Below are 22,180 nucleotides of genomic sequence, written 5' to 3' on the forward strand. Positions count from 1 at the left end.
ACAGTTCTTTGTTTCATCTAAACCAGTCAACCAACAGGATAATGGGGCCATCTAGTGGTCTACATGTTTCTTAGTATCTTTCTTTGTTTCTTTCTTCCTTTCAATATTATATCTACCTGCACCCAGCACACTTCCATCCGTCAGCATGTAGTACAGATAAAGAATATAAGGTTTTGTATGAGGGTAAAAAGCTAATTCTAACCCTAAAACCAAGTCTTAACCCTCAAACAGCCATTTGAAGTTGTGAGGACTGGAATGTCCTCACATCCCCCAAAATGTCCTCAAAATACTTTTTCAGTCCTCACTATGTAGCATTTACAAGAAGGCACACACTTTTCAGATGTACCTGTGACTCCATGTTTAATCCCTGAGCAGGATTTCAATCCTGCTTGCTCGAGAAGAAAACAGAAAAACACAGTGCATGTGATGCAAACAGCAACAACCAAGTGTTTCTGACCCAAGATGTGCCTCTAACATTTTAAATCTCTCCAATATTGCTGTGGTTGATTGATTCACTGGTCTGATAACACTTTCAATTTTCCTTATTTTCCTAATCTTCCTAATATAAAAGCTTGGCAGAGTTCAATTTCAATGCAAGATATACTGTATTCATAGGATATAGGCCCATGTATTGTCATTTATTCACAAGCGACTATGTGGTATTTTTGGCGCTCTCTAGTGGTAGTACAAAGAATGACACATTGGTACCCAGCAATTGACTGTGTAGTACGTTTAGTTAATTTCTTCACCATCATATAAAGTAGTACACAAACATATAGTGTGGACATTCATTACATTCATACCATAATACATTACATTTCACCTCTAGAAAAAGGGAACTTTTCAGTGTTTCCACAGATGACACTTGATGAATGTAAAATTTTTATTGCTCCATCATTTTCAAAAAACATATTTTACATGTTTTTGTACAAAGGTGTTTCTAATGTCAGATTATTTTCAATTGACTCAATACGATGGTTACGTAGTGTGAAGTAAAAACAGAATATACAATAGAACCATGGCAAAACAATGACACCAAACAGTGCAACTTAGATAACTTAAACAAAGGATAAATCTGATTTACAAACAACTTCCAGCTCATTCGACAATAATAACAATAGCATTTAGTCACACTCCATTTAATACAAATCAAAGATTCAAAAATCACCCTACAGTTGAAATAATACTTTTCTCACACAGAATCAGAAAGAACTTTGTAAACTTCACAAGGATAAGCTCTATTACAGGAATGCTGTATTGCATTAGATTCATTAAGGTGTACACAATAAACTGGAAAATAAATATATATTTTTATTTCATCTGGGTCTAAGCAAAATGTGCCACATAAAAACATTTTTATGAGAATATATACAACTCACAATATATGCATAAATAACTTAGATCATAAGTTAAATTACCGCAAATAAAGTTTTTGGCATCAGTTTTTAGAGCTGCTGAGAGGGAATGGCTGCAAATGCTTGTTTTTGGTCAATCTTTTTAAATTGCACTGTTACAGTGTCAAGTCATGTGCATACAGTACAGTTATTTGTTTTTTTTTATCCTGAGGCAGGGAAGCTGATCCAAAAGTAAAAATGAAGTCCAGCCTTTCCCAGCACAGGTACAGTACATGCTCCTGTCCAGCAGCTGTTGCCTCATCACGGCCTTTCGAATCCTCTCTTTGGCATCAGAGCCTCTGTCAGTCTGTCTCGCATGATGTCCTTCGCTGAATACAAGGGCAGCTCCAGAATAGAGTGACATGTCAGAGACTCGGGGAAGTGCTGATCGTAGGAGCCGTTCAGGATTTGCTTGATTCGAACCCTCATGTGGATCTGGTCCATGCCGAGAATAGGAGCCTTCCTAAAACCAGTCAGGAAGACTGAAGAACACCAGCGAAGGGAGAAGTAGGAATCTTCAAGTTACTTTTTGTTGTTCACATTTTTGTGCGTCAGAATCATCTGCTTTATTTATTTATTTATTTATATGGGTGGGTGAAAGATAACTAATAGTAATCATAATAAATTAAAATATATTTACTTTTGACTCGTTCACCTCATACAAACAACTATTACAACTTTTCAAGCACAGGAAACTAATGATGTTAACAATGAGGGCATTTCATTATGTATATGAGAAAGTGAGGGTGAGGAGCTCATACTGCCAATCAGGTAAAGTAGACAGCTGGAAATTGCATCCTGTCTCAAACCCACAACTAATGTTTCCCTAATCATACCATACCACCAAGTGTTGATGCTGCCTACCATTAACCACTCTCTAGTTGCCATGCACCGATACTGTACACATTATTTCAAAAAACTCTGAAAGCAATTGCACTATTCTAACGATAATGAAACAGCATGTGTGGAAACACGCTGCCTGCATGATCTGACAGAGATCGAGCCACTTTTTGTTTTGCATTCGGTGACTCGATATGCTACAAAGCAGTACGAGATTTTTGTTAAAGTATGGCTTGGCACGGTTGAAAGTTTTGCTCAGTTTTACAATGCATCCTAACATATCAATATAAGAGTCTATAGGTTTCAACATGGAAAAGCTCTTAAGATTTGGTACAGTACTTACGAAGGAAATCTTTCTTCTGTTCTTCAGTTAGCTCATCAAAAACCTCCCAAAACATCTGTATGGTGGGGTGGCCATCGTAGTACCCCTCATAAACTGTGTTCTAAAGGAGGTGACAAAAACATTTAGATTCTGGGACGTGGTCAAATCAAACACGTTAGCATGTGGGAAATCTGTTGCAGAGAAAACTAGAACACGAAGGGCCTTTTTGCCGACTGTACCCGTTTGAGCTTCTCCCAGTCATAGACATCTTCGCCTACCAGGACTCCCTGCAGCTCCTCTGGCCGAAACAGCTTCACAAAATCCCAGTCACACACCAGGAAGAAGCCTCGCTTGAACTCTTGAAACACACTCTCCACTGATGTGTTGAAGACGTGAGTCACGTAGGCATCCACAAACTCCTTCCTGTTTAGCAGATAAACGTTTTAATCCACCGAAACATCAGAGTCAGAGCTACTTTAGATGCAGGTCACGTACACAATTTAGCTTGTTTGTATAGATATAGAATTAATAGATTAGTATAAATACACAAATTTAAATACAATGATTTCTACAGGTCCAAATGGGTGTAGGCTGAAACTACAGCTTATAGTCTATACTTTTAATAATACATGATGTTTAACCTCAATAGGTAACATGAAAACAAACAAACACTTGATTTAGAGATCTTTGACTTCATATATTATAGCAATTGACTTTGGTATTTTTGCTTTAATATAGGTTATATGTGGCTTCCAGCATAGTTTCTATGCATCTATTAGAAATTTAATTTCAGACACTCCTTCATTTTCAATATCATTTATCATGAGTTTGCTTTTCGAGGTGATTGAATGATTATCAAATATTATACATTTAGTTTTAATTAAATTCAGCGTTGGATTATTATATTTAATGTTTGCATCAAGGCTCCAACTATTGAAATATATCATTGATATTGCTCCTTCCAGATATACAGTAAATATAGAGTTACCTACCTATTTTGACTTGTCACTGGCTTTTCAGGATTTTGGGGATCAAGCTCAACATTTGTCCCATCCCAGTTGATCTGTAGATCAGTTATTAAAGAAAGGAGATTATGGTATCTCTGAAAATACATTGTAATACTGTAAGAAAGATTATTATTAATGAGATAGATTACTGGCCACATTTTAGAGTAAAACACCAACCGAAAAAGACACGCACAGGTCCTCTAGGTCACCGTCATAGTCCAACACATACTGCAGTCTCCTTAAAAAATATATTAAAGAGTTATATTAACATAAATGTTTATTTACTTACTGTACAGTATTATTAATATATTGTGACTTTCCAGACAGCACAATGCAAAACCATAAATTTGTATTTAAATTTAAAATGTCTTACTTTCCAACGGATGGGCTTAACTCCATCAAGTCCTCCAGTGTCGGCTCAACGCCAAGCAGCTTCTTGAACAGAGCCAGTGGGAAGGGCAAGTATATGATACTCTGGTTGTACAAGGCCAGTCCACACAGAACCCCAAACCGGAAGAATTTTTTCTTGTTCTTCTTTGTTGTCTGCATTGATAAAAGTAGAAATAATAAATCTCTGGAAATTGCTTGAATAGAAATGAAGTGAAATTGCATATTGTCGCATTACTGCTTAACATCAAGAGAAGAAATCCATTAAATACAGACAATCCTGAGTCCATGGTTAGAAATGTTGCTGTATGAGGTTAAAAGTAAGTCGAAAGACTTACTTTGGATGGGAACCATGCCACCCTTTTGGAGTCATTGAACATGTACATCCCAGATTTAGCTATGTCATGAAACAAGTGGTAAAAAAAGTCTCTTTTGTAGACATCTGTGATCTTTGGTTCCTCATCAAAATACACCTGGGAGACAAAAAGTCACAATTCTTCCTTTTAGATAGAAGCTTAGATAAAAATAACTACAAAATTATTTGGTAATGCTTCAACCATCAGGTCAAAATTAAATATTTACCACAAGCCACTTCTTGAAGACACTGTGATGAGCAGCAGCCAGCTGACTGAAGGTTTCCTTCAAAAGAGAAGCTCGCTTCAGCTTTAGTTCGAAGTAAGATTCAGGCTGGACAACCCATCCATAAGGGCCAGGTAACATTACCTGGTGATCTCCCTATAATACAATTCAAAATGTCATTTTAAAAATGGTCCCAAATTGCAACCCATTTCACATTATACATGTTTTATTTGATCCAGTGTTAAAATTTATTAGTGTAGCTTTAAAATTAGATAGCTAATACATATACTGTAAGTTTCTGGATCAGGACAGGCACATGAAACAAACTGCACAACATGATAAAAACTGATTTATTGGACCGTTCCAGGCTTAAGTTACCTGTGTGATTCCTGCATCGATGTCATAAGCCATTTTCTTTGACTTCAGATCCATCACAAATGGGTAGTTACACAGGGTAGTTGGTTGATAATTCACATCCTGCAAAAAGAGCATGCTCAGTTTTTACTAAAATCTACCAATGAAAATGAGATGTTTTTCTTTTTAAATGAATGAACACTATATGAAACTATATAAAAAATGAGAGAGAGGAGGGAATGACTTGACTGACATCCTGAGATGTGTTTTATTAAACTTCTCTTTTTTTTTTTACCTGGATTTTTGACTTTGAACGCCACAGAAGCACATCTTTTGTAAGAATTTCCTTGTTAATTCCCATACAGTACGTTTTTTCTGGGATTCTTGTACGTCTTGCACTCCTGTTGTTGGCCTTTAAAGCAGGAATATTAAGAACATTTTTTATAGAAAGGGTGTGTCGTGATTACATTTGGTACGGTTTGAAACTTACAGGAGATAAAAGGCAAGTGAGACTCACATTGTACATGTGTTGGAGGACCAGTAGCAGATTTCTGACTCCAGTGTTGTAAGGAAGAGGCCTAATGGACACTGAGAGGGCCTGTTTCCACACCTTCACATATTTAACCATGGTGGAGACTGGGAGCGAGCACCACCACTCCCCTGAGGAAGACAACATGCAGATTTGTAATTATTAATGCCAGTGAGAATTTAATTACTTCTATAATTATATTTGAATTCACTGAAATTTTAAGAGATTCACAAGATTAATTTTACAATATGCTTTTAAATTTAACTTTTTGTTACCCAGTTACTAATGCGTCAGTTTACATTTATCTCCGACTTTAACCAATGTTATTCTAAAAGCATTTATCTATTTATTTTAATTCTTAATTTATATGTACAATTAACCGTTTATATTCTGGAAAAATTCAACAGGTGTGTGATTGGCACATTTCAGACTCCATTCAAGGACACAGCTTATTACAATAATGTCTCAACCGCAGACACTGGTCTGAGGTGTTATACAACACTGTTACAGAATATATAGGGTATTTGGAAAACATGACAACAACACTAACAGCCCTGCAACAGCAAAGCGCGTCCTCTCCTCCTCAACCACACTATATTTCACAAAAAGTAATTTGGCTTTAGAAACGTATCAAGAACAAACTTTTTCTCCTTGTTGGACACAGACCGTACTGGAGGTTGGCGGATCACACTTTTACACGATTTTACGATTAATGAAAAATTAAGCCTCTCAAACAAGCAAAGATTTCAAACAGTTATATTTCACTGTACCTATGACCTGGAGGCTTTCGGCAGACAGTCTCTGAAAGGCAGCAGCCACGGCCTCGGCCAGGTCTGTGTTCGGCCACTGTATGTGTTTCTGCGTCACATGCAGCAGCTCGTTGAGAAGCAGGAAGACCCTCAGCCCCTCCACTCCCACCAAATTCCCATCAAGAGAAGGAAGCAACTGCAGAACAGCAGCTTCAACCTGTTGAGAAAATATAATTTACTAACTGAACTACAACTAACTTACTAAAAGGTTTAGAAAATAAAATCCCCACTCTTTCCTGTTAATCACTGAGAAGATAACTAACATACAATCACATTTCAGTTTCATACCTCTGTCCAAACAGCATCCTTCCTCACCAGCTTCTCAAAGTTAAGTTGTGCAAGAGACAAGTTCAAGCCGCAGTACTTTGATGAGGTCTGGAAATGTTTATCTTTGCTAACGAGACAAGAAGCACATGTAAATGTATTGTAATTAACCAGAAACTAATTAGTGATGATTATGCGCAAAGATTCTGCATTTACCTTCGGTCCAGAAAACTTTGATTCAAACAGGAAGCGGAGGAAAACATCCTGTGGATTTGCCTGTGAAGGTTTCATATGGTTAGTCAATAACACTGAGGATACAGTATTAATGGCTTTGGAGCTAAATAACAGTAACAAAAACACTGGACAAATTAAATACATATTGAGAGAAAAATAACTGGTTCTCCATTATACCCACTGTTTTCTCTTTTTCCGTGATTTTGAGTCACATTTAGACGTCCATCTGTCAATCATCCCGTCAAGAGAGTGCTGTGTCACATTGTTCTTAGTGTCTGTGCTCAACCCTCCTTGAATGTCCTGAGAAAGAAACAAGAAAAAGAGTTCATGTTTGGTTCAGGAGAATAACTTAAATGGGGTAAAGGTATCATTAGGGTGTGTACTGTATGTGTCTGTGTTCGCACCTCGTTAGACATGCACGTTGCAAAAGAACAGTTTCCTCCTGCGTAGATGTTTCCTATTTTGGGACCATCGCCGAGATCTGGAATAATAATCGAATAAAAGTTACGTCTATCCTTAATCTTATCCTCTGAGGAACGTTCAAACATGCAGTAGGTATTCGGAAGAAGGCGTTAAGAGTTATATTATCCATCTTCTTCTGCAACAAGGTTCCACACACATGTTTTTGAACTGCCTTAAAATTTGTGATTTGGTCGCACTTTATTTCCACATCTGGACAGCCACCACTTTTAAATCCTAGCTGAGTACCCACCTTTTCACAATTGTGTCTAAGTCCCATCAGTCATTAACATAATCATACATTTTTTATATTTTGTTTGCTACAGTTGTTTCAACTATAGATTTTGAGCCTTGTATTTTGCATACAAACTGAAAACTGTATTTACTCTGTGGCAGTTGAACAGGTAGTGGCACAGATGGATGACTCTTCTCTCCGTGTCCCAGCTGCCCTTGCTCCTCACGCCCGAAGGAGTAGACCCTCCTGGAGTGTGTCAGCACTAATGTGTGATGCCTGATTGAGAAAAAAGAAATATTAAGACTGTCAGACAGTTTTTGATCTTCAGGCATATATTTTTAATGTCAACAAAGTTTCTTTTTCAAATGTTTTGCAGCCTCCAAGAATTTATTTCACCAGACTACAGCTAGTGTACTAATCTCTCTATTGGTAGATGAAACTTGTTGTGAAATGTTGAATTTCAAACATCCAACACTGACATAACTTCTTTCACAATGTCAAGGTTTATAGACTGACATTCAATAACAACTCATGCAGCCAAGCTACGTTTCATTAGCGCTGCGTCTGTGTCAACTGGCAGTGTGTGAATGATCCTGAGAGGTTCATATTTCACGTTGGCATTTGTAAGTAAACACAGTCGCAGTTGGAAGAAAAGAAATTCAAATCATTGCTGAAACTGCACCAGGAACGAGCTGAAATGTCTCTGTGTAATTGGTTATCATAAGTTTTAGAACTGTACTGTACCGTCCACATGCAATCTTGGTGACCTTTGCCCCCCAGAGCTCCGCAACAAGCCGAGGGCGTAGTCCATCCCTGAATGAGTTGTGCCCAAGCTGCCCATATTGACCAGAGCCAAATGTAAACACTGCACCATCCTGAAGGAAACAACCAGACACCTACAGTTAAAGCACCACTTGTTGTTGTACTTCCATTTACATCACAAAGTCAGTATGTGAGTATAAGTGTGTCAGTGGACAGTAAATATTATTGATATACTAATGGCTGATTACTGATTGGCTCATGATACTGATTGTTTTTACATTTTTTCTGCTGAAATTTTTAACAAATTAAAATACATTTCTGCACTGATATCTATCATGTTACAAACATTATGTCATTTACTTAAACTAAACATTTTCACCAAAGATCATTCAAAACACGTTCCATCATTTCAGTATCATTTGTTGAGTAAGTTGCAAGTGTTTACTTGTGTATTTTTTCTTTTCTTACAACATGAGAGTGTGAAGACTAACCTTTGTCAGAACGGCAGTGTGATCTGTTCCACAGGAAATGTGAATAGTTTTCCTCTTGTTCAGGTAGTGAACAGGAGTTGGTGTTTGTCTGTCTATACAAAAGATATTAAACGTCAGATTTACATGTTAAGGTATAAATACATACAGTATATGTACATGTATATAATAAGTGTTTTTTTTTTTTACCTGTTGTGTCTCCCAGGCCGAGCTGTCCGCGGTCGTTTCTGCCCCAGCCGAACACACCTCCAGAGACAGAGAGGGCGAAGCTCTGCTCTCCCCCTGCAGCGACCTGAACCAGGGGGATTGCTGACAGAGATCGGAGGTGTTGGGGTGAGTTGGTGTCGGTCTTCACCTTCCCCAGACCCAGCTGGCCCCTGGAATCCTGACCCCATGTGTACACCTGACCATCTGTGGGGAAATCACCATCACTTTAATTATTATTATGACTTGGACCATCACCTAAGGCACTGTTGGACTTTTACAATCACGTTGTCAAGCTTGTATATTAGCAGTAGTTTAATGTAGATGTTACTGTACCTTTGGTCAGGGCAACTGAATGCTGACTCCCACAAGCAACCTGAGATACTTGTATGTTACACAGAGCATTGGGAGTGCTGAAACAACAGAAACAAACATAGCTTAGACACGTGTTCAGAAATGATCAGAGCTGGCTGTAAAAGGTAATACCTATACCGCTGACTTGAATTACATTAGTGTAGTTTACTTATTTCTCACTATCCTGTTGATTCAACTCGTGTAATGTGAGTAATGTACTGTTTTTGCCTGACGAAGGTATGAAACTAAGTTCACGTAAGAAAACTGGACTCGTAACTTTGTGTTCCTGGAGTTTTTATTTGGGGTGTGGGTAGAGCGGGAGGTGGGAAGGTCCCAGTGGTGGAGTGTCCCAGCATGCTCTGGGGTAATGTGTTTGCAGGCATAAATTGAGTGCATAAATTGAATACTTTGTCGCGATTAGAAATAGATTTGTTTCATTGGGTACTTTTTGTTAATTCATACATTGGTCTTTAGTTAAAATACTCAAAATGGTATTTTCTTAAATATAAAAACAATCCTGTGAACCTATCATTCTTTGTTGTGCTTACTTGATTTATTTATTTATTTATTTATTTACAACTTTCCCACACAAGTCAGACTAACTTGTTTTACTTAAGTCGCTACCACTTAAGAGCAAGTTAACTTTAGTCGCCATTTTTAAGTTGCAACGACTTCATCAAATGAAGTAAACACAATTACATTTTAAGGACACTTTTTTTTTAAAGTAAGATCAACTTTCAAGTAAGATCAACTGAATTCAACTGCCGACTTTTCAAAAGACAAAACAATCAACCGATCAAAAAAAAAAACAAAAACAAAATCTCATTATTCAAAATACTCAAATTTGCACTTAGTTACAAAACTTAAAACTTTTGTTTGTTCTTACCTTGGAGTGAAAGGAATGTGAGTTGAGTCCACACAGAAAACTGTGCCTCTGTCAGACAGCAGTGTGACCACATCATCACCACAACTCACAGCCTGAATCTTCTCCTTACACCCCACCAACTCTGTACGTAGGTCTACACAAACCACAGAGACACAGCAGGTGCTGATCAGTGAAGGGGAAAAAGAGAGAGAACTTCCCTCCTTCACCAAACGTTAAATACATAGAGATGGGAATATAAGACTCACCATTTGTGCGAATGATAAACACTTCTCCATTAGTTTTGACGACAGTGAGCACACTGTGACCTGCTGACAGATCCCTGATGTGGTAACTGAGGTCTAAGAAGTGAACTCCATCCTCGGTTGCGATATTTGAGTCTCCTCTCAAGCCAAAGCCCCGATGACGGTCCTCGCCCCAAGAAAACATTTTCGTAAAGTGCCTCTCACCAACCGACCTCGGGCTTTTATGATTCAGCTTTATCAGTCAGAGGCGGCTCTTGATTGGCTCATTCAGCTGCTGTGACCAAAGGAAAGCAAAACTTACAGACTAACACGCCCAGCGAGTCAGAAGTTTATTACAATTGAAGTGGAAAGAAAAACGAAAGTGAAACTGGAGTTGATTGCACTTGTCATTATATGACGGTACTTGGATGATGAGGTAATTATAGTTACTAAAAAATGACACTAAACAGGAAAATATAACTCAGGGTTGGTTGGTTGAAAAGCTCACATACTCAGCATAGGATTAGGGACCTTAAATTATTCTAAAAATATTATCTATTTCTAATTCTAAAGAAAAAAACACTGTGCACCTGTCTCGTAGAAAAAAGCTCCTCATGTCCATTCCCTACCTTTATGAAGCATTCAGTGTTGTGAAATTGTGACTGGATATTAAAGATGTGCAAAAGGCAACAGGTTAGCACTCATTAGCTGAAGGTAATCCTTACAAGATATATGTATATATCAACAATACAAATATATGTTTATGTCTCTTAACACACGTATTAAGGAGTTGCAATGTTTCATTTCAACATACAGTGCATTTACCCATGAGCACTCAGTAGTCATATGTTGGACCACATCCATCTTGGTCCTTAGCCTTTATTTTGATCTCACGTACACTGTAAAGATTTGTGTCCGTATCTTACACGGTTGTGACACTATGGAGTTATCAATTATTTTATTCACTTATTTTTATTGTAATTATGTTCTAAATTGTATTTTCTTCTATTTAGCTTATCAGTCATCTGTGAAGCAAAACGGAACCAACCTGTATGAAAAGTGCAACACAAATAAAGTTTGATATATATAGTGGTGACAAAAAACGTCCCCAGACAGATACACACATATACACGTGCTAAAGTGCTGAAAACCAACTCTCTCTCTCTCACACACACACACACACACACGGCTGGTAAGAAGTGATGAAAGTGAAGTATATGGGTTGAGATTTTAATATTATTTTACAACTGAAATGCATTAAAGAATGTATTTTTTTTTGTTCCCAAATAATATTTACATATGACAATTATTTTCTTACATTATAGTTCTAGAAACAAACATGGACAGTCTGTACAAATGCAGAGGATTATGCTTTTCTGTATGCAAAAAAGATATTACACACTTAACGTAAAATAAAACAAAAAAACAAAACAATAAAATGATTTCCCTGCAACATATGTACACAATTTATATCAGTATTTTCACTATGAGGCATGAATTTTTTTATATACACCCACCACACATCATCATAAAGAATTTTTTCTAATACACTGTTACACCAGGTCTTTCGTCCGCCATCAAGTGATATCTCTATGTTAAGACTGTGTTCATTACAGACACTGAGCGGCTGAGGGACCGTCCCTCCATCACTTTCACATTCTTCCGTTGTTGCTCAGGGCCTCTGTCAGCCTGGTTTGCATAATCTCCTTGGTTGAGTATAAGGGCAGCTCCAGGCAAGAGAAACATGTGTGTGTCTGAGGGTAGTACTGGTCGGCAGAGAGGTCCTCGACTTGTAAGCCCCTGATTATCATCTTGATGTTCTCAAGGCCGAGAATAGGCACCCTTTCAAAACCCGTCAGAAACCCTAATGGAGGGAAAAATGGCAGTTGGTGAGATCCTTTTTTTATTGATTTATTTTTAAGACATCCTTCGTATAAAGCTTTGTACTTCCTTCCCCTAAGGTCAGTTCAGTCACATGTTACTATCATTGCTCCTGCTAACGAGCACAGTTCTTTTAATGCCAAAAATTGCTGGTAAAACACTATCTACTGTGCAAGTGCATTTTCTCACAACAACTTACCAGATACCAAGTGTACAGAACAGTAAATGTAAAAACCTTCATGAATCATCGAGACTGAAATATTGTATCTGTGGGTAATAAAACAGTATTGATAACCAATTCCAATGATAACTTGCTTTCCCTTGATTTAGTGCATATATATAGTAAGTCTAGTTTTGTACATTTGCAATATAATTTCAATTTTAATGTCAAAATTGAAATAGTAGTACGTTCTTATATGTTAAAATAAGGTACAGTACTTACAAAGGAAGGCTTTCTTCTGATCCTCAGTTAGTTCATCAAACACCTCCCAAAACATCTGTATGGTGGGGTGGTCAACATGGTACCCTCCCTCATAACCTGTGTTCTAATTACAGTAAAACAGAAAATTATAATGACATTTGATATTTGAAGTATTCAAATAAAGGACACGAGTATGTGATAAATCAGTTACAGCTGCGGAGAAAAACGAGACCCTGCAGAGGTCTTGTATTGGACTGTACCGTTTTCAGCTTTTCCCAGTCGTGGAAGTCTTTGCCCACCAGCACTTCATGCAGCTCCTTTGGCCGAAACAGCCTCACTATGTCCCGGTCACACGCTTGGAAGAAGCCTCGCCTAAACTCCCAAAACACGCTCTCCACTGATGTGTTGAAGGCATGGTTCACATAGGCATCCACAAACTCCTTCCTGTTTAGCAGATAAAAAGTTTTAATTCATCAACTAGGTGCACACATCTGTCATATCATTAACTGCTCTGTTTTTCTTAATTTCATGCCAGAGTGGTTGAAATCTCAGACATTTTTCTGTGGAACTTGGGAGTTTCATTTACTTCTCTATGAAACTTACTTGTGATGTTCCTCAAGGACCCGTTCTGGGCCCTATCCTATTTTCTTTTACATGCTTCCCCTTGGTCAAATAATTATAATATAAAGTAGACATAATATATCTTTTTAATTTCTTTCAAGATGATGCACAATTACATTATACACAATTATAAATGACTTTTTTTTAATAGCTCTCTATAGCAGTTGCCCTTTACTTTATTGGGTGTCAGATAACCACAGAAAATCTGTGAAGCAAAGGGTGTACTTATATGTGACACCCCAGATTTTGTGGTACTCATTTGGCTTTTATCCAAAAAGACTTACAAGTGAGAGACAACACTTAAACTTCATATTTAAAGTGCATGTGTAATTATAGAGTAATGAGTCCTCATACATTAATGCTGATTTCACATTTTCTTTAAATTATAGTCAATGACACAACATACAAGAATGTCACAAAAATCTTGGGCAGGGTGGTAAATGCTTTCATGGTCCTTACTTATTTTGACTTGTCAGTGGCTTTTCAGGATTTTCAGGATCAAGGTCAACGTCTGTCCCATCCCAGGTGATCTTTTAGGAAAAAAAAAAAAGATAGTAATTTCACTGCTGTGGGAAATAATAACAGACTGTCAGGTGGTTATCAGAAAGAGGATAAATGAGTTAATGTTATAGACCACCTACTAAAAAACACATATCCAGGTCGTCTATGTCATCGTCTTCCAGGATGTTCTGCAGACTCCTTTAAGCAACAATAATATAATATTTAAGATAACTCTATTTACAGTAAGTTCTGCAAAATCAGCACCTAAACCTACAAATTAGTGTGACTTCAATTTACTTACTTTCCAACACATGGACTGAACTCCATCATATCCTCCAGTGATGGCTTTACACCAAGCAGCTTCTTGAACAGAACCATTGGGAAGGGCAAGTGTATGATGCACTGGCTGCACAAAGCCAAGCCACATAGAACCCCAAACAGGAAGTACCTCTCGTGCTCCTGTTTTGCCTGGTGTTGATGGTGGAGACAATTGCTTGAGTACAGGATTGAAGATTTACTGTATATTTTTTTTATAAGGTTATAGGTAGGTAATACTGTTTCATTCTAAAGTCTTACTGTGGAGGGGAACCATGCCAGTGTTGTGGAGTCATTGAACATGAACATCTCAGATTCGGCTGACACCATCTTGTGAAAGACTTCATAGAAAAAGTCTTTTGTGTAGACATTATCAATTGTAGGGTTTTCATCAAAAAAGACCTAGAAGACAAAAGGGCACAAACTAAGTTCTCTTGCTGAAACCGGGCAGCTTCCAGGCGTGAAAGAGATCAGGGCTTTCCTGTAAAAGAAAGGTTGCCTCTCAACGAAACTATCCATAATACGTAAAAGACAAAAAAAAATAAAAATAACAATGCAATTTTAGTGTGACTTTGGTCATGCTATGTTTATCAGACCAAAACTACATGTTTACCACAAGTGGTTTCTTGTAGTCCTCCTGATCAGCCAGTTGTTCAAAGGTGTCCTCCAAAACTGATGCTCGACTCAGGTCCAGTACAAAGAGCACGTCTTGTGGACATGGTGGAAAGCATCCAAATTCCATTAAGAAATCCCTGATGGCGCATCTTACTGCTTCAACCTTGAATAAGATCAAGATTTCATTTAGTTTATTTAACCATTTTTGACACAGAGAACATTTTTATTTTATGACACGCCAATGATACACACCAACAACATGGACAGTGTTGTGTGTGAAAGCTAGTTCTGAGGCACAGCTCAAGGCTTCACTCACCATAGTGTAAAATGTATTCATGTCAAACACTGCTTTCTTTGATTGCAGATCCAGCACAATTGGAAAGCTGCAAAGGATAAGTGGCTCAGCATGCGCACTCTAAAAGAGAAAAACATGAGTAGACAGTGTCTGAAATCATTAAGCGGATTCAAACCCATGATGTAGAGGCTCATGGTTTTAGCTCAGAAAATAATAAACAATATTTGTTTTTACCTTGCGTTTCAACTGTGAACGCCAAAGCTGCAGGTCCTCTTGAAGAAACCCTTTGTCAATAGACAAACAAAAATCACTTTCCTGCATCCTTTGAGATTCTGGGATCCTGCTGTTGACCTTTAAAACAAGTGGGTTTTTTTATTAAGTGAAAGGTTCAACAAAGTAAAAAAACTCTATTTTGTAGTAAGCCTGAGTAGGATTACTGGCGTAGGATTATGCTGCGTGACAGAAACTGATACTCACATTGTACATGTACTGGAGGACTAGGAGCAGATTCCTGACTCCAGAGTTGCGAGGAACAGGCTGATAGGACAGGATGACTGAGAGGGACTGCTTCCACATCTTCACATATTTAACCATGGTGGAGGTCGACAGTGAAGACAACCAGTCCCCTGAGGAAGACAACATGCAGATTTACAAACATAAACCCCATTGAGCATTTCACAGCTGAGCAGACATCAAGGACATACTGTACCTTAAAACTATTAAAATTATAATCCTTAAAATCTCAGTCCTGATTGATTTGGTGACACCTGTGGTTACCAGCTTGTAACTCTCCTGTGGAGTTGTGCAGCGTGCAGCTCTTAATCTATCAGTTTACTCCCTGCAATATTTAAAACTCATCTGATGTCAGAGAAAGTCTAAAGTTGCTGTTGTCTTGTTTTGTGGACCCATTTTTGAGTCATATTTCCTGCCTGCTGAATGCTTTTAAAACAAAGCAACACCGATATGAAATATTCCATTTACATTAGCAGCAATTTAATACAGCTCTGATATGGTGTAAAGACACTGAACAGGAAAGACTGACTATGTTATCAATGAGATAAAAATTGAGCTGGATTACATACATGCAGTGTGAGTCTGTCATGCTTAGGTAGGCAACCTGAATCCAGCAGACTCTGCCACTACTAATAAATCCTGTTCTAAAGAAAGGTAATCACTGAAAGAAAAATACATTGACAATAAATAATATCCAAAACTGGGTTTGAGTTCATGAAAATCTGAAGGATTGTAACTTTAACGAACTGCATCTTATTAAAAATGAGATAAAAAAATAAAGATATTATTATTTACCTATGACCTGAAGGCTTACAGGAGACAAGCCCAGTACTGCAGCAGCGACCGCCTCTGCGAGCTTGGTGCTTTTTTGCCGTTTGCATCTCTGGATCACATACAGAAGCTCATTGAGAAGTAGGAAGATCCTCAAGCCCTCCACTCCCACCGGTCTCTTATTAAAGGATAGAAGCAAGTGCAGGATCGCAGCCTCTACCTGTTCGTTTAAAAAAAGATTGCAAAAGGTCACTCACTAAAAACTGGGTTCAGGTAGTTACAGGTGCTTAGAGGGAAAACACTGGGGCTGGTTGGTCATTTTTAAAGGCCTCAGACGAGTCAGCAGGCTTTTTATAATCATTACACATTACATACTGTGCAACTCAGTTAAATACCTCTGCCAAAACATCGTCCTTCTTGACCAGTTTCTTGAAAGCACGTCGCGCACGTGACAAGTTCAAGCCGGGGTACTTTGCTGACGTCTGGAAATGTTTGTCTTTGCTAAGAAGACAAAGAAAAAAGACTAAGTCCACATCCATGCTAGCAGCTTTGTGAGACTGTTACTTCAGCACAACAAATGCTTTCAGCTAAATGCTAATATGTTTAGTAAGTATAATGTTTGTTTAATGTTTCATCTAATTAGTTTAATGTGTTAGCATGCTAACATTTGCTAATTACTAAACACTCATGTAGCTGAGCCCCCTAGTTAATCACAATCCATCCGACAGTTGTTGAGATATTTCAGTCTGGATCAAAGGGGCGGAGGAAACACAAAGTGTCATCTTTTATCGGCCATCCCTAGGGCCACGCTGCTAGCATGACTAAAAAGTCAATGTTATAATTCACCAGATAAGAAGTGATGATCGTGTATAGAGGTACTGTGTTTACCTCTGCTCGAGGAAGCTTTTGTTCAAACAGGATGCAGAGGAAAAACTCCTGTGGATTTCCCTGTGAACAATTTACATTTTTAATCCATTGCAATGAGAAAACAGTGTTAAAAGCTTTGGCTCCAAATGAATAATCACAGTCACAAAACATCAGGCTGTTCAACAAACTGATTACAACTGGAGAAAATGAACAACTGCTTTATACTTACTGTTTTATCTTTTTCCATGTCTTTGGATCACATTTAGTGATCCATTTGTCAATCATGTCATCAAGACAATGTTGTGTTTCGTTGCTGATACTGTCGGTGTTCGACTCCTCGTGAACTTCCTCATCACACGTGCATGTTGCAAATGAACAGTTTCCTCCTGCGAAGATGTTTCTAATTTTGGGACCATCTCCTCTGTCTGAAATTATTAGTAATGAGTAACAATGTCGACTCTTTCATACATCACTTAATTATATCCTCATTAGTTGATTTCACTTATACCAGAAATGTAGTTACCTTGTGGCAGTTGAACAGGTAGTGGCACCGACGGATGACTCTCGTCTCTGTGTCCCAGCTGCCCTTGCTCTCTACACCCAAAGGCGTATACCTTCTTGGAGTCTGTCAACACTAATGTGTGATGTCTGAGTAAATAATGTAAGACAAACAGCACATCATCAGAGGCACAGATAGACATAGATGCACTACTTTTCTTTTCATAGTTTTCACTTCAGCCGGTTCCAGGCCTCCTGCAATATTTGATAAAGTAAACTGGTAATTTTTGGGTGTCACTGTTAAGTTGCTAATAAGCAGTTCAAGATAATGAGCCAAACAGGCACAGACTTATTGCAGTATAAAAAAGATAGGGATACGGTACCGTCCACATGTAATCTCGGTGACCTTTGCCCCCAAGAGCTCTGCAACAAGACGAGGATGGAGTTCATCCCTGAATGAGTTGTGCCCAAGCTGCCCATATTGACCGGAGCCAAATGTAAACACTGCACCATCCTGAGAAAACAACCAGACAGCAACAGTTTAAAGTCCCACAGAAAATCAGCTGATAAGAGATTTAACTGTGCATATTAATTAATAAAACTGACGTCAAGACTTTTTGAGAGGAACATTTTCTAAGCTGATATCTAAAGACGGGTTAAAATGTACTGATTAACTAAATTGAAAAAATTTGGTTTTTAACATTGCACATGAATATTTTCACTGTAGGGACCTATTCCCTCGTTCCATCTGCATAAGGCAGAGAGAGAGAGAGAGAGAGAGAGGATGACATGCAGCAACCCATGGGCGCTGCGGTTAGGACTACACCTATGTGGTGCGCGCTCTAACAGGTGAGCCACTGAGGCGCTCCTGGTTGAAAGCAAATGTAATGTAATGCGTTTTGTTACCAGCCTTTTTTGACTTACCTTTGTCAGAACGGCAGTGTGATCCTTTCCACAGGAAACGTGAATCGTTTTCTTCTTGTTCAGGCAGTGAACAGGAGTTGGTGTATGTCTGTCTGTAGAAAAGAAATGAACATTCATGTTTACATGCCATGGGAATAGTATGTTCTATAGATTTAAATCCTAATAGTGTTGTTATTGCTTGTATAATTCACCTTTAAAAAGGTGTGTAAAAGGAAAAAAAAACTCATTGCAGTTTTACCTTGATGTTTATGTAAAAACATACATTATATCTTAAAATATAAAGTGAAACTGTGCAGCACCTCTTGTGTCACCCAGGCCGAGCTGTCCACGGTCGTTTCTGCCCCAGCCGAACACACCTCCAGAGACAGAGAGGGCGAAGCTCTGCTCTCCCCCTGCAGCGACCTGAACCAGGGGGATTGCTGACAGAGATCGGAGGTGTTGGGGTGAGTTGGTGTCGGTCTTCACCTTCCCCAGACCCAGCTGGCCCCTGGAATCCTGACCCCATGCGTACACCTGACCATCTGTGGGGAAATCAGCACGACTCTGTCAGCTCCAGCTCACTCTACAAAAGTGAAATCTGTTTTCTCAGACACTGTGATGACATGTCGCAACCCTGGACTTTTTTCTTCAAACCACAATTAAGAAAAAGGTTCTACCATATATGTCACTTTTAAAATGCATTGGTGACATCCTATGTATTTTGGGAGGGTGGAGAGCCAGATAATAAAATAAAAAAATATGCAAGACTAACATTTGTTGTCAGACATGGGCTTTGTTTCCTGAAGGAGAAGGGTTTTAGTTTTAATTCTGTTTTGTTGTTTATGATTGAATAGGCCAAAGTGGCTACTCATGTAGTAGTAATGAGGGTTGTTTCATCCAAATTTCATACAATAATTACCCTGACACATATTAAAATGCTTATTTTAAATAAAATAAATAAAATTACATGCACAATATACTGTGAGCAGCACAAATGAAATGTATCTATAATTATAATTATCTTCATCTCATTTTTTTTTTCTTCTTCAGCTTGTACATTAGCAGCTGTTTGCTATACATGTTACTGTACCTTTAGTCAGAGCAACTGAATGCTGGCTCCCACAAGCAACCTGAGAAACTGGTATGTTGCACAAAACTTCCAGCGGTCTGAGAGGACAGGAAAACAGAAAAGAACCGAGCTGATGTGGATGAAAACAAATTAGGATTCTACATACTGTAAGACAAGTAATGGAATCACATCCAAAATATCTGATATTTTGCACCATTTTGTTGCAAAATTTAAGCGTGTAAACTTTGTTTGTCTTTACCTTGGGGTGAAAGGGGGACGAGTTGAGTCCACACAGAAAACTGTGCCTCTGTCAGACAGCAGTGTGACCAAATCATCACCGCAACTCACTGCCTGAATCTTCTCTTTACACTTTACGAACTCTGTCGGTACACAAACCACAGGGACACATCAGTCGACAGTGCATGTCAGCATAAATGCAAACAGAACACAAGACTGATACTCACTCTGTTTTCCTCTGACTCTTCTCCCATCTTTGCTCTCATTTGTGCGAATGATGAACGCATTTCCATTAGTTTTGACAAAAGCGAGCACACTGTGACCTGCCGACAGATCCCTGATGTGGTAACTCAAGTTTAAGAAGTGAACTCCATCCTCCGGTTCACCGTCGCTACCTGAGGCGGAGTCTTTTAACCAGAACCCGCGCTGACAGTCCTCTCCCCATGAGAACATTTTTGTTATGGTGCCTCGTCAGGACCGTCAGCTGATTATTAAAGCGCAGCTGTCAGTCCGAAAAACGAAACTTAAACTGCAAGCAAAGCTCAGCATGTGAGCGATGAGAAACAAAAACCTAAACAAATGAACACCGGGGTGAAACGAAACTACAGCCCGGTGAGACACTGACACACACAGTCAGGTGATGTGTTACCGGCTTAAAGTCAGGAAAATAAAAGTGAAACTGAACGATTGACTCGGCATTTTCTTTTTCGTGAATAGCGCAATAATTAGACAGTACGTGTTTTTAATGAAGATTTTGTAGTGTTGTATATCTTTAACACCATCATTTGCAAGCGTTACCATTCATTTTTCATCTACTGTTGAATGTGCAGGTGAGTCTTACACTCAAAAAATTGTTTGGATAATTTTTATTTTTACCCCATTTTAAACTTTAATAGACACATAAATAAACAAACGCCACCGCCAGGTAACTATGTGACACAACACGCACTGGGTTTTACCCTTTAACCCAAAATGGTGAATTGTTCATTTCACCCAACCTATTGCTAGGTTTTGAATACATTTTTAAACCAGTAAACATGAAGTCCAGCTGCAAGTGACACAAACTCCATAAAGAAAGGTTCAGAATTCATGAGCTGCAGCTAAAAGCCATGAACTGCAGCGGGAAGTGAAGGTAAAAGTCCAACAGCAGCTGTGCATGAAGTTCAAGATACTAATAAATAAGAGATTAGACTTGCTAATGTCATATTATAAAAAAAACACAAAGGCTTGTTTTCATCAGTCAGGCTACTGATGTTATACAGCTGAAATGACTGAGCCACTGGGAGAAACCCATAACCCCATAATCTGCAGTAGCTGTGTAGTGTGCCTCATTTTGGTGTAAGAAAGTACTCAAACATTTTAAGGCCTCACGGCATCAGAGCCCCATTCATTGTCATAGAGCAAACTGGGATGACATCACATATTTTAAGGTTCTCCCTTTGCTTTCTAACTTTAGAGGAGAGTGCTGCATGTTCACAAATATTCACCAATCTGTTCTGGGGCACAGGAATAAGATTTAGGGTTCCATCCTCAAAGTATCTGGTGCAGAAAAATAACAAGCTAAAAGGATAAATATTAAAGTCATTATAGAAGCCTATTGGGAATTTTATTGAAATGATCATGTAAAGTTGAAAATGAAATTTTCTACTTGCTGTGTTTCTATGAGTATACTGGACTTGACTTGATGAGATGAGCAAAGCAGGAGAAGCAGTCAGCTTGTTCCATGTCAAAGTATTTAATGTTTTGCTTGGAATCAGTCAGGTGTGAGTAGTTACAGCTGAGTTGTTGCATAAATAAAAGAAAGTGCACATACAGTTCATATTCTACCGTTTTATCTCAGATCAACAACAATGAACAATTTGAAATCACAAATCAGTACATCACTTTCTCACTTTAAATATATAATCACATGAGAACAAACCAAGGAGATTAGATTTACTAAACAATAAACATGACTTGAGAAAATATAATGAAATAAACTCACTTAAGGCACTCAGGAACAAAGGTGAAATGATTGAGGGAAGCAGCTCAGCTGAAGGGCAAACACAATGAGCTCAGGACACAGAACAAACAATATCCAGGGCACCTGTGTGAGCTGCCCAGTTAGCACACCTGTTCTCCTTCTGCTCTTCAGCCCAGCAGTCATATGACCCCACTTCCAACAGTATACGTTATTATTTAAGTAAAAAAAAAAGTAAAAAAAAAAAGCCCAAAGTAACAGATTAAGTAAGCTTAATAAAAAGAGAAAAAAACTATAACAGTTATGAATTAGGCTCAGTATTTAGACAGTTTGTTTATTTATTTAGCTTAGCGCAAGGTTGTTCAAAACGCGCAACCTTTACTTT

The 22,180-nt window shown here is 38.3% G+C and overlaps 2 protein-coding genes across 2 annotated transcripts; both read right to left on the reverse strand.

Annotated features, from left to right (window-relative positions):
* Positions 1-869: 869 nt before the first annotated feature.
* Positions 870-10,644, reverse strand: LOC111222470 (probable E3 ubiquitin-protein ligase HERC4). Its single transcript, XM_022746206.1, has 23 exons — positions 10,353-10,644; positions 10,108-10,240; positions 9,204-9,280; positions 8,853-9,074; positions 8,667-8,758; positions 8,158-8,288; positions 7,565-7,689; positions 7,124-7,200; positions 6,901-7,019; positions 6,702-6,761; positions 6,510-6,615; positions 6,183-6,378; positions 5,401-5,543; positions 5,179-5,295; positions 4,908-5,006; positions 4,533-4,685; positions 4,289-4,423; positions 3,937-4,106; positions 3,741-3,801; positions 3,549-3,658; positions 2,796-2,979; positions 2,578-2,677; positions 870-1,876 (listed from the first exon to the last, which is right to left on the reverse strand). The coding sequence occupies exons 1-23, from the start codon at positions 10,531-10,533 to the stop codon at positions 1,656-1,658; spliced, it is 3,012 nt and encodes a 1,003-aa protein (XP_022601927.1). The 5' UTR covers positions 10,534-10,644; the 3' UTR covers positions 870-1,655.
* A 937-nt stretch (positions 10,645-11,581) lies between these two features.
* Positions 11,582-20,352, reverse strand: LOC111222535 (probable E3 ubiquitin-protein ligase HERC4). The gene is made up of 22 exons (XM_022746296.1): positions 20,063-20,352; positions 19,858-19,978; positions 19,620-19,696; positions 18,850-19,071; positions 18,551-18,642; positions 18,010-18,140; positions 17,652-17,776; positions 17,358-17,553; positions 17,150-17,209; positions 16,657-16,762; positions 16,286-16,481; positions 15,455-15,603; positions 15,212-15,328; positions 14,999-15,097; positions 14,681-14,845; positions 14,329-14,469; positions 14,054-14,220; positions 13,893-13,950; positions 13,711-13,781; positions 12,891-13,074; positions 12,652-12,754; positions 11,582-12,192 (listed from the first exon to the last, which is right to left on the reverse strand). The coding sequence occupies exons 1-22, from the start codon at positions 20,286-20,288 to the stop codon at positions 11,981-11,983; spliced, it is 3,018 nt and encodes a 1,005-aa protein (XP_022602017.1). The 5' UTR covers positions 20,289-20,352; the 3' UTR covers positions 11,582-11,980.
* Between the last annotated feature and the right edge of the window lie 1,828 nt (positions 20,353-22,180).

Source organism: Seriola dumerili, unplaced genomic scaffold (genome assembly GCF_002260705.1).
Source record: "Seriola dumerili isolate Sdu_G_001 unplaced genomic scaffold, Sdu_1.0 BDQW01000097.1, whole genome shotgun sequence".
Lineage (NCBI taxonomy): Eukaryota > Metazoa > Chordata > Actinopteri > Carangiformes > Carangidae > Seriola > Seriola dumerili.

Bases quoted from the DNA above. Each gene is read 5' to 3' on its own strand.
- LOC111222470 (XM_022746206.1), bottom strand. From the start codon at position 10,533: ATGTTTTCTTGGGGCGAGGACCGTCATCGGGGCTTTGGCTTGAGAGGA. The intron at 5,544-6,182 runs GTACAGTGAAAT...TGTCTTCCTCAG, and splicing joins CGAAAGCCTCCAGGTCATAG to GGGAGTGGTGGTGCTCGCTC. The intron at 2,678-2,795 runs GTACAGTCGGCA...CACCTCCTTTAG, and splicing joins ACTGGGAGAAGCTCAAACGG to AACACAGTTTATGAGGGGTA.
- LOC111222535 (XM_022746296.1), bottom strand. From the start codon at position 20,288: ATGTTCTCATGGGGAGAGGACTGTCAGCGCGGGTTCTGGTTAAAAGAC. The intron at 16,763-17,149 runs GTAAACACAGTA...TTGTCTTCTTAG, and splicing joins AAAAGCTTCCTCGAGCAGAG to CAAAGACAAACATTTCCAGA. The intron at 14,846-14,998 runs GTGAGTGAAGCC...ATCTTATTCAAG, and splicing joins TGAATACATTTTACACTATG to GTTGAAGCAGTAAGATGCGC.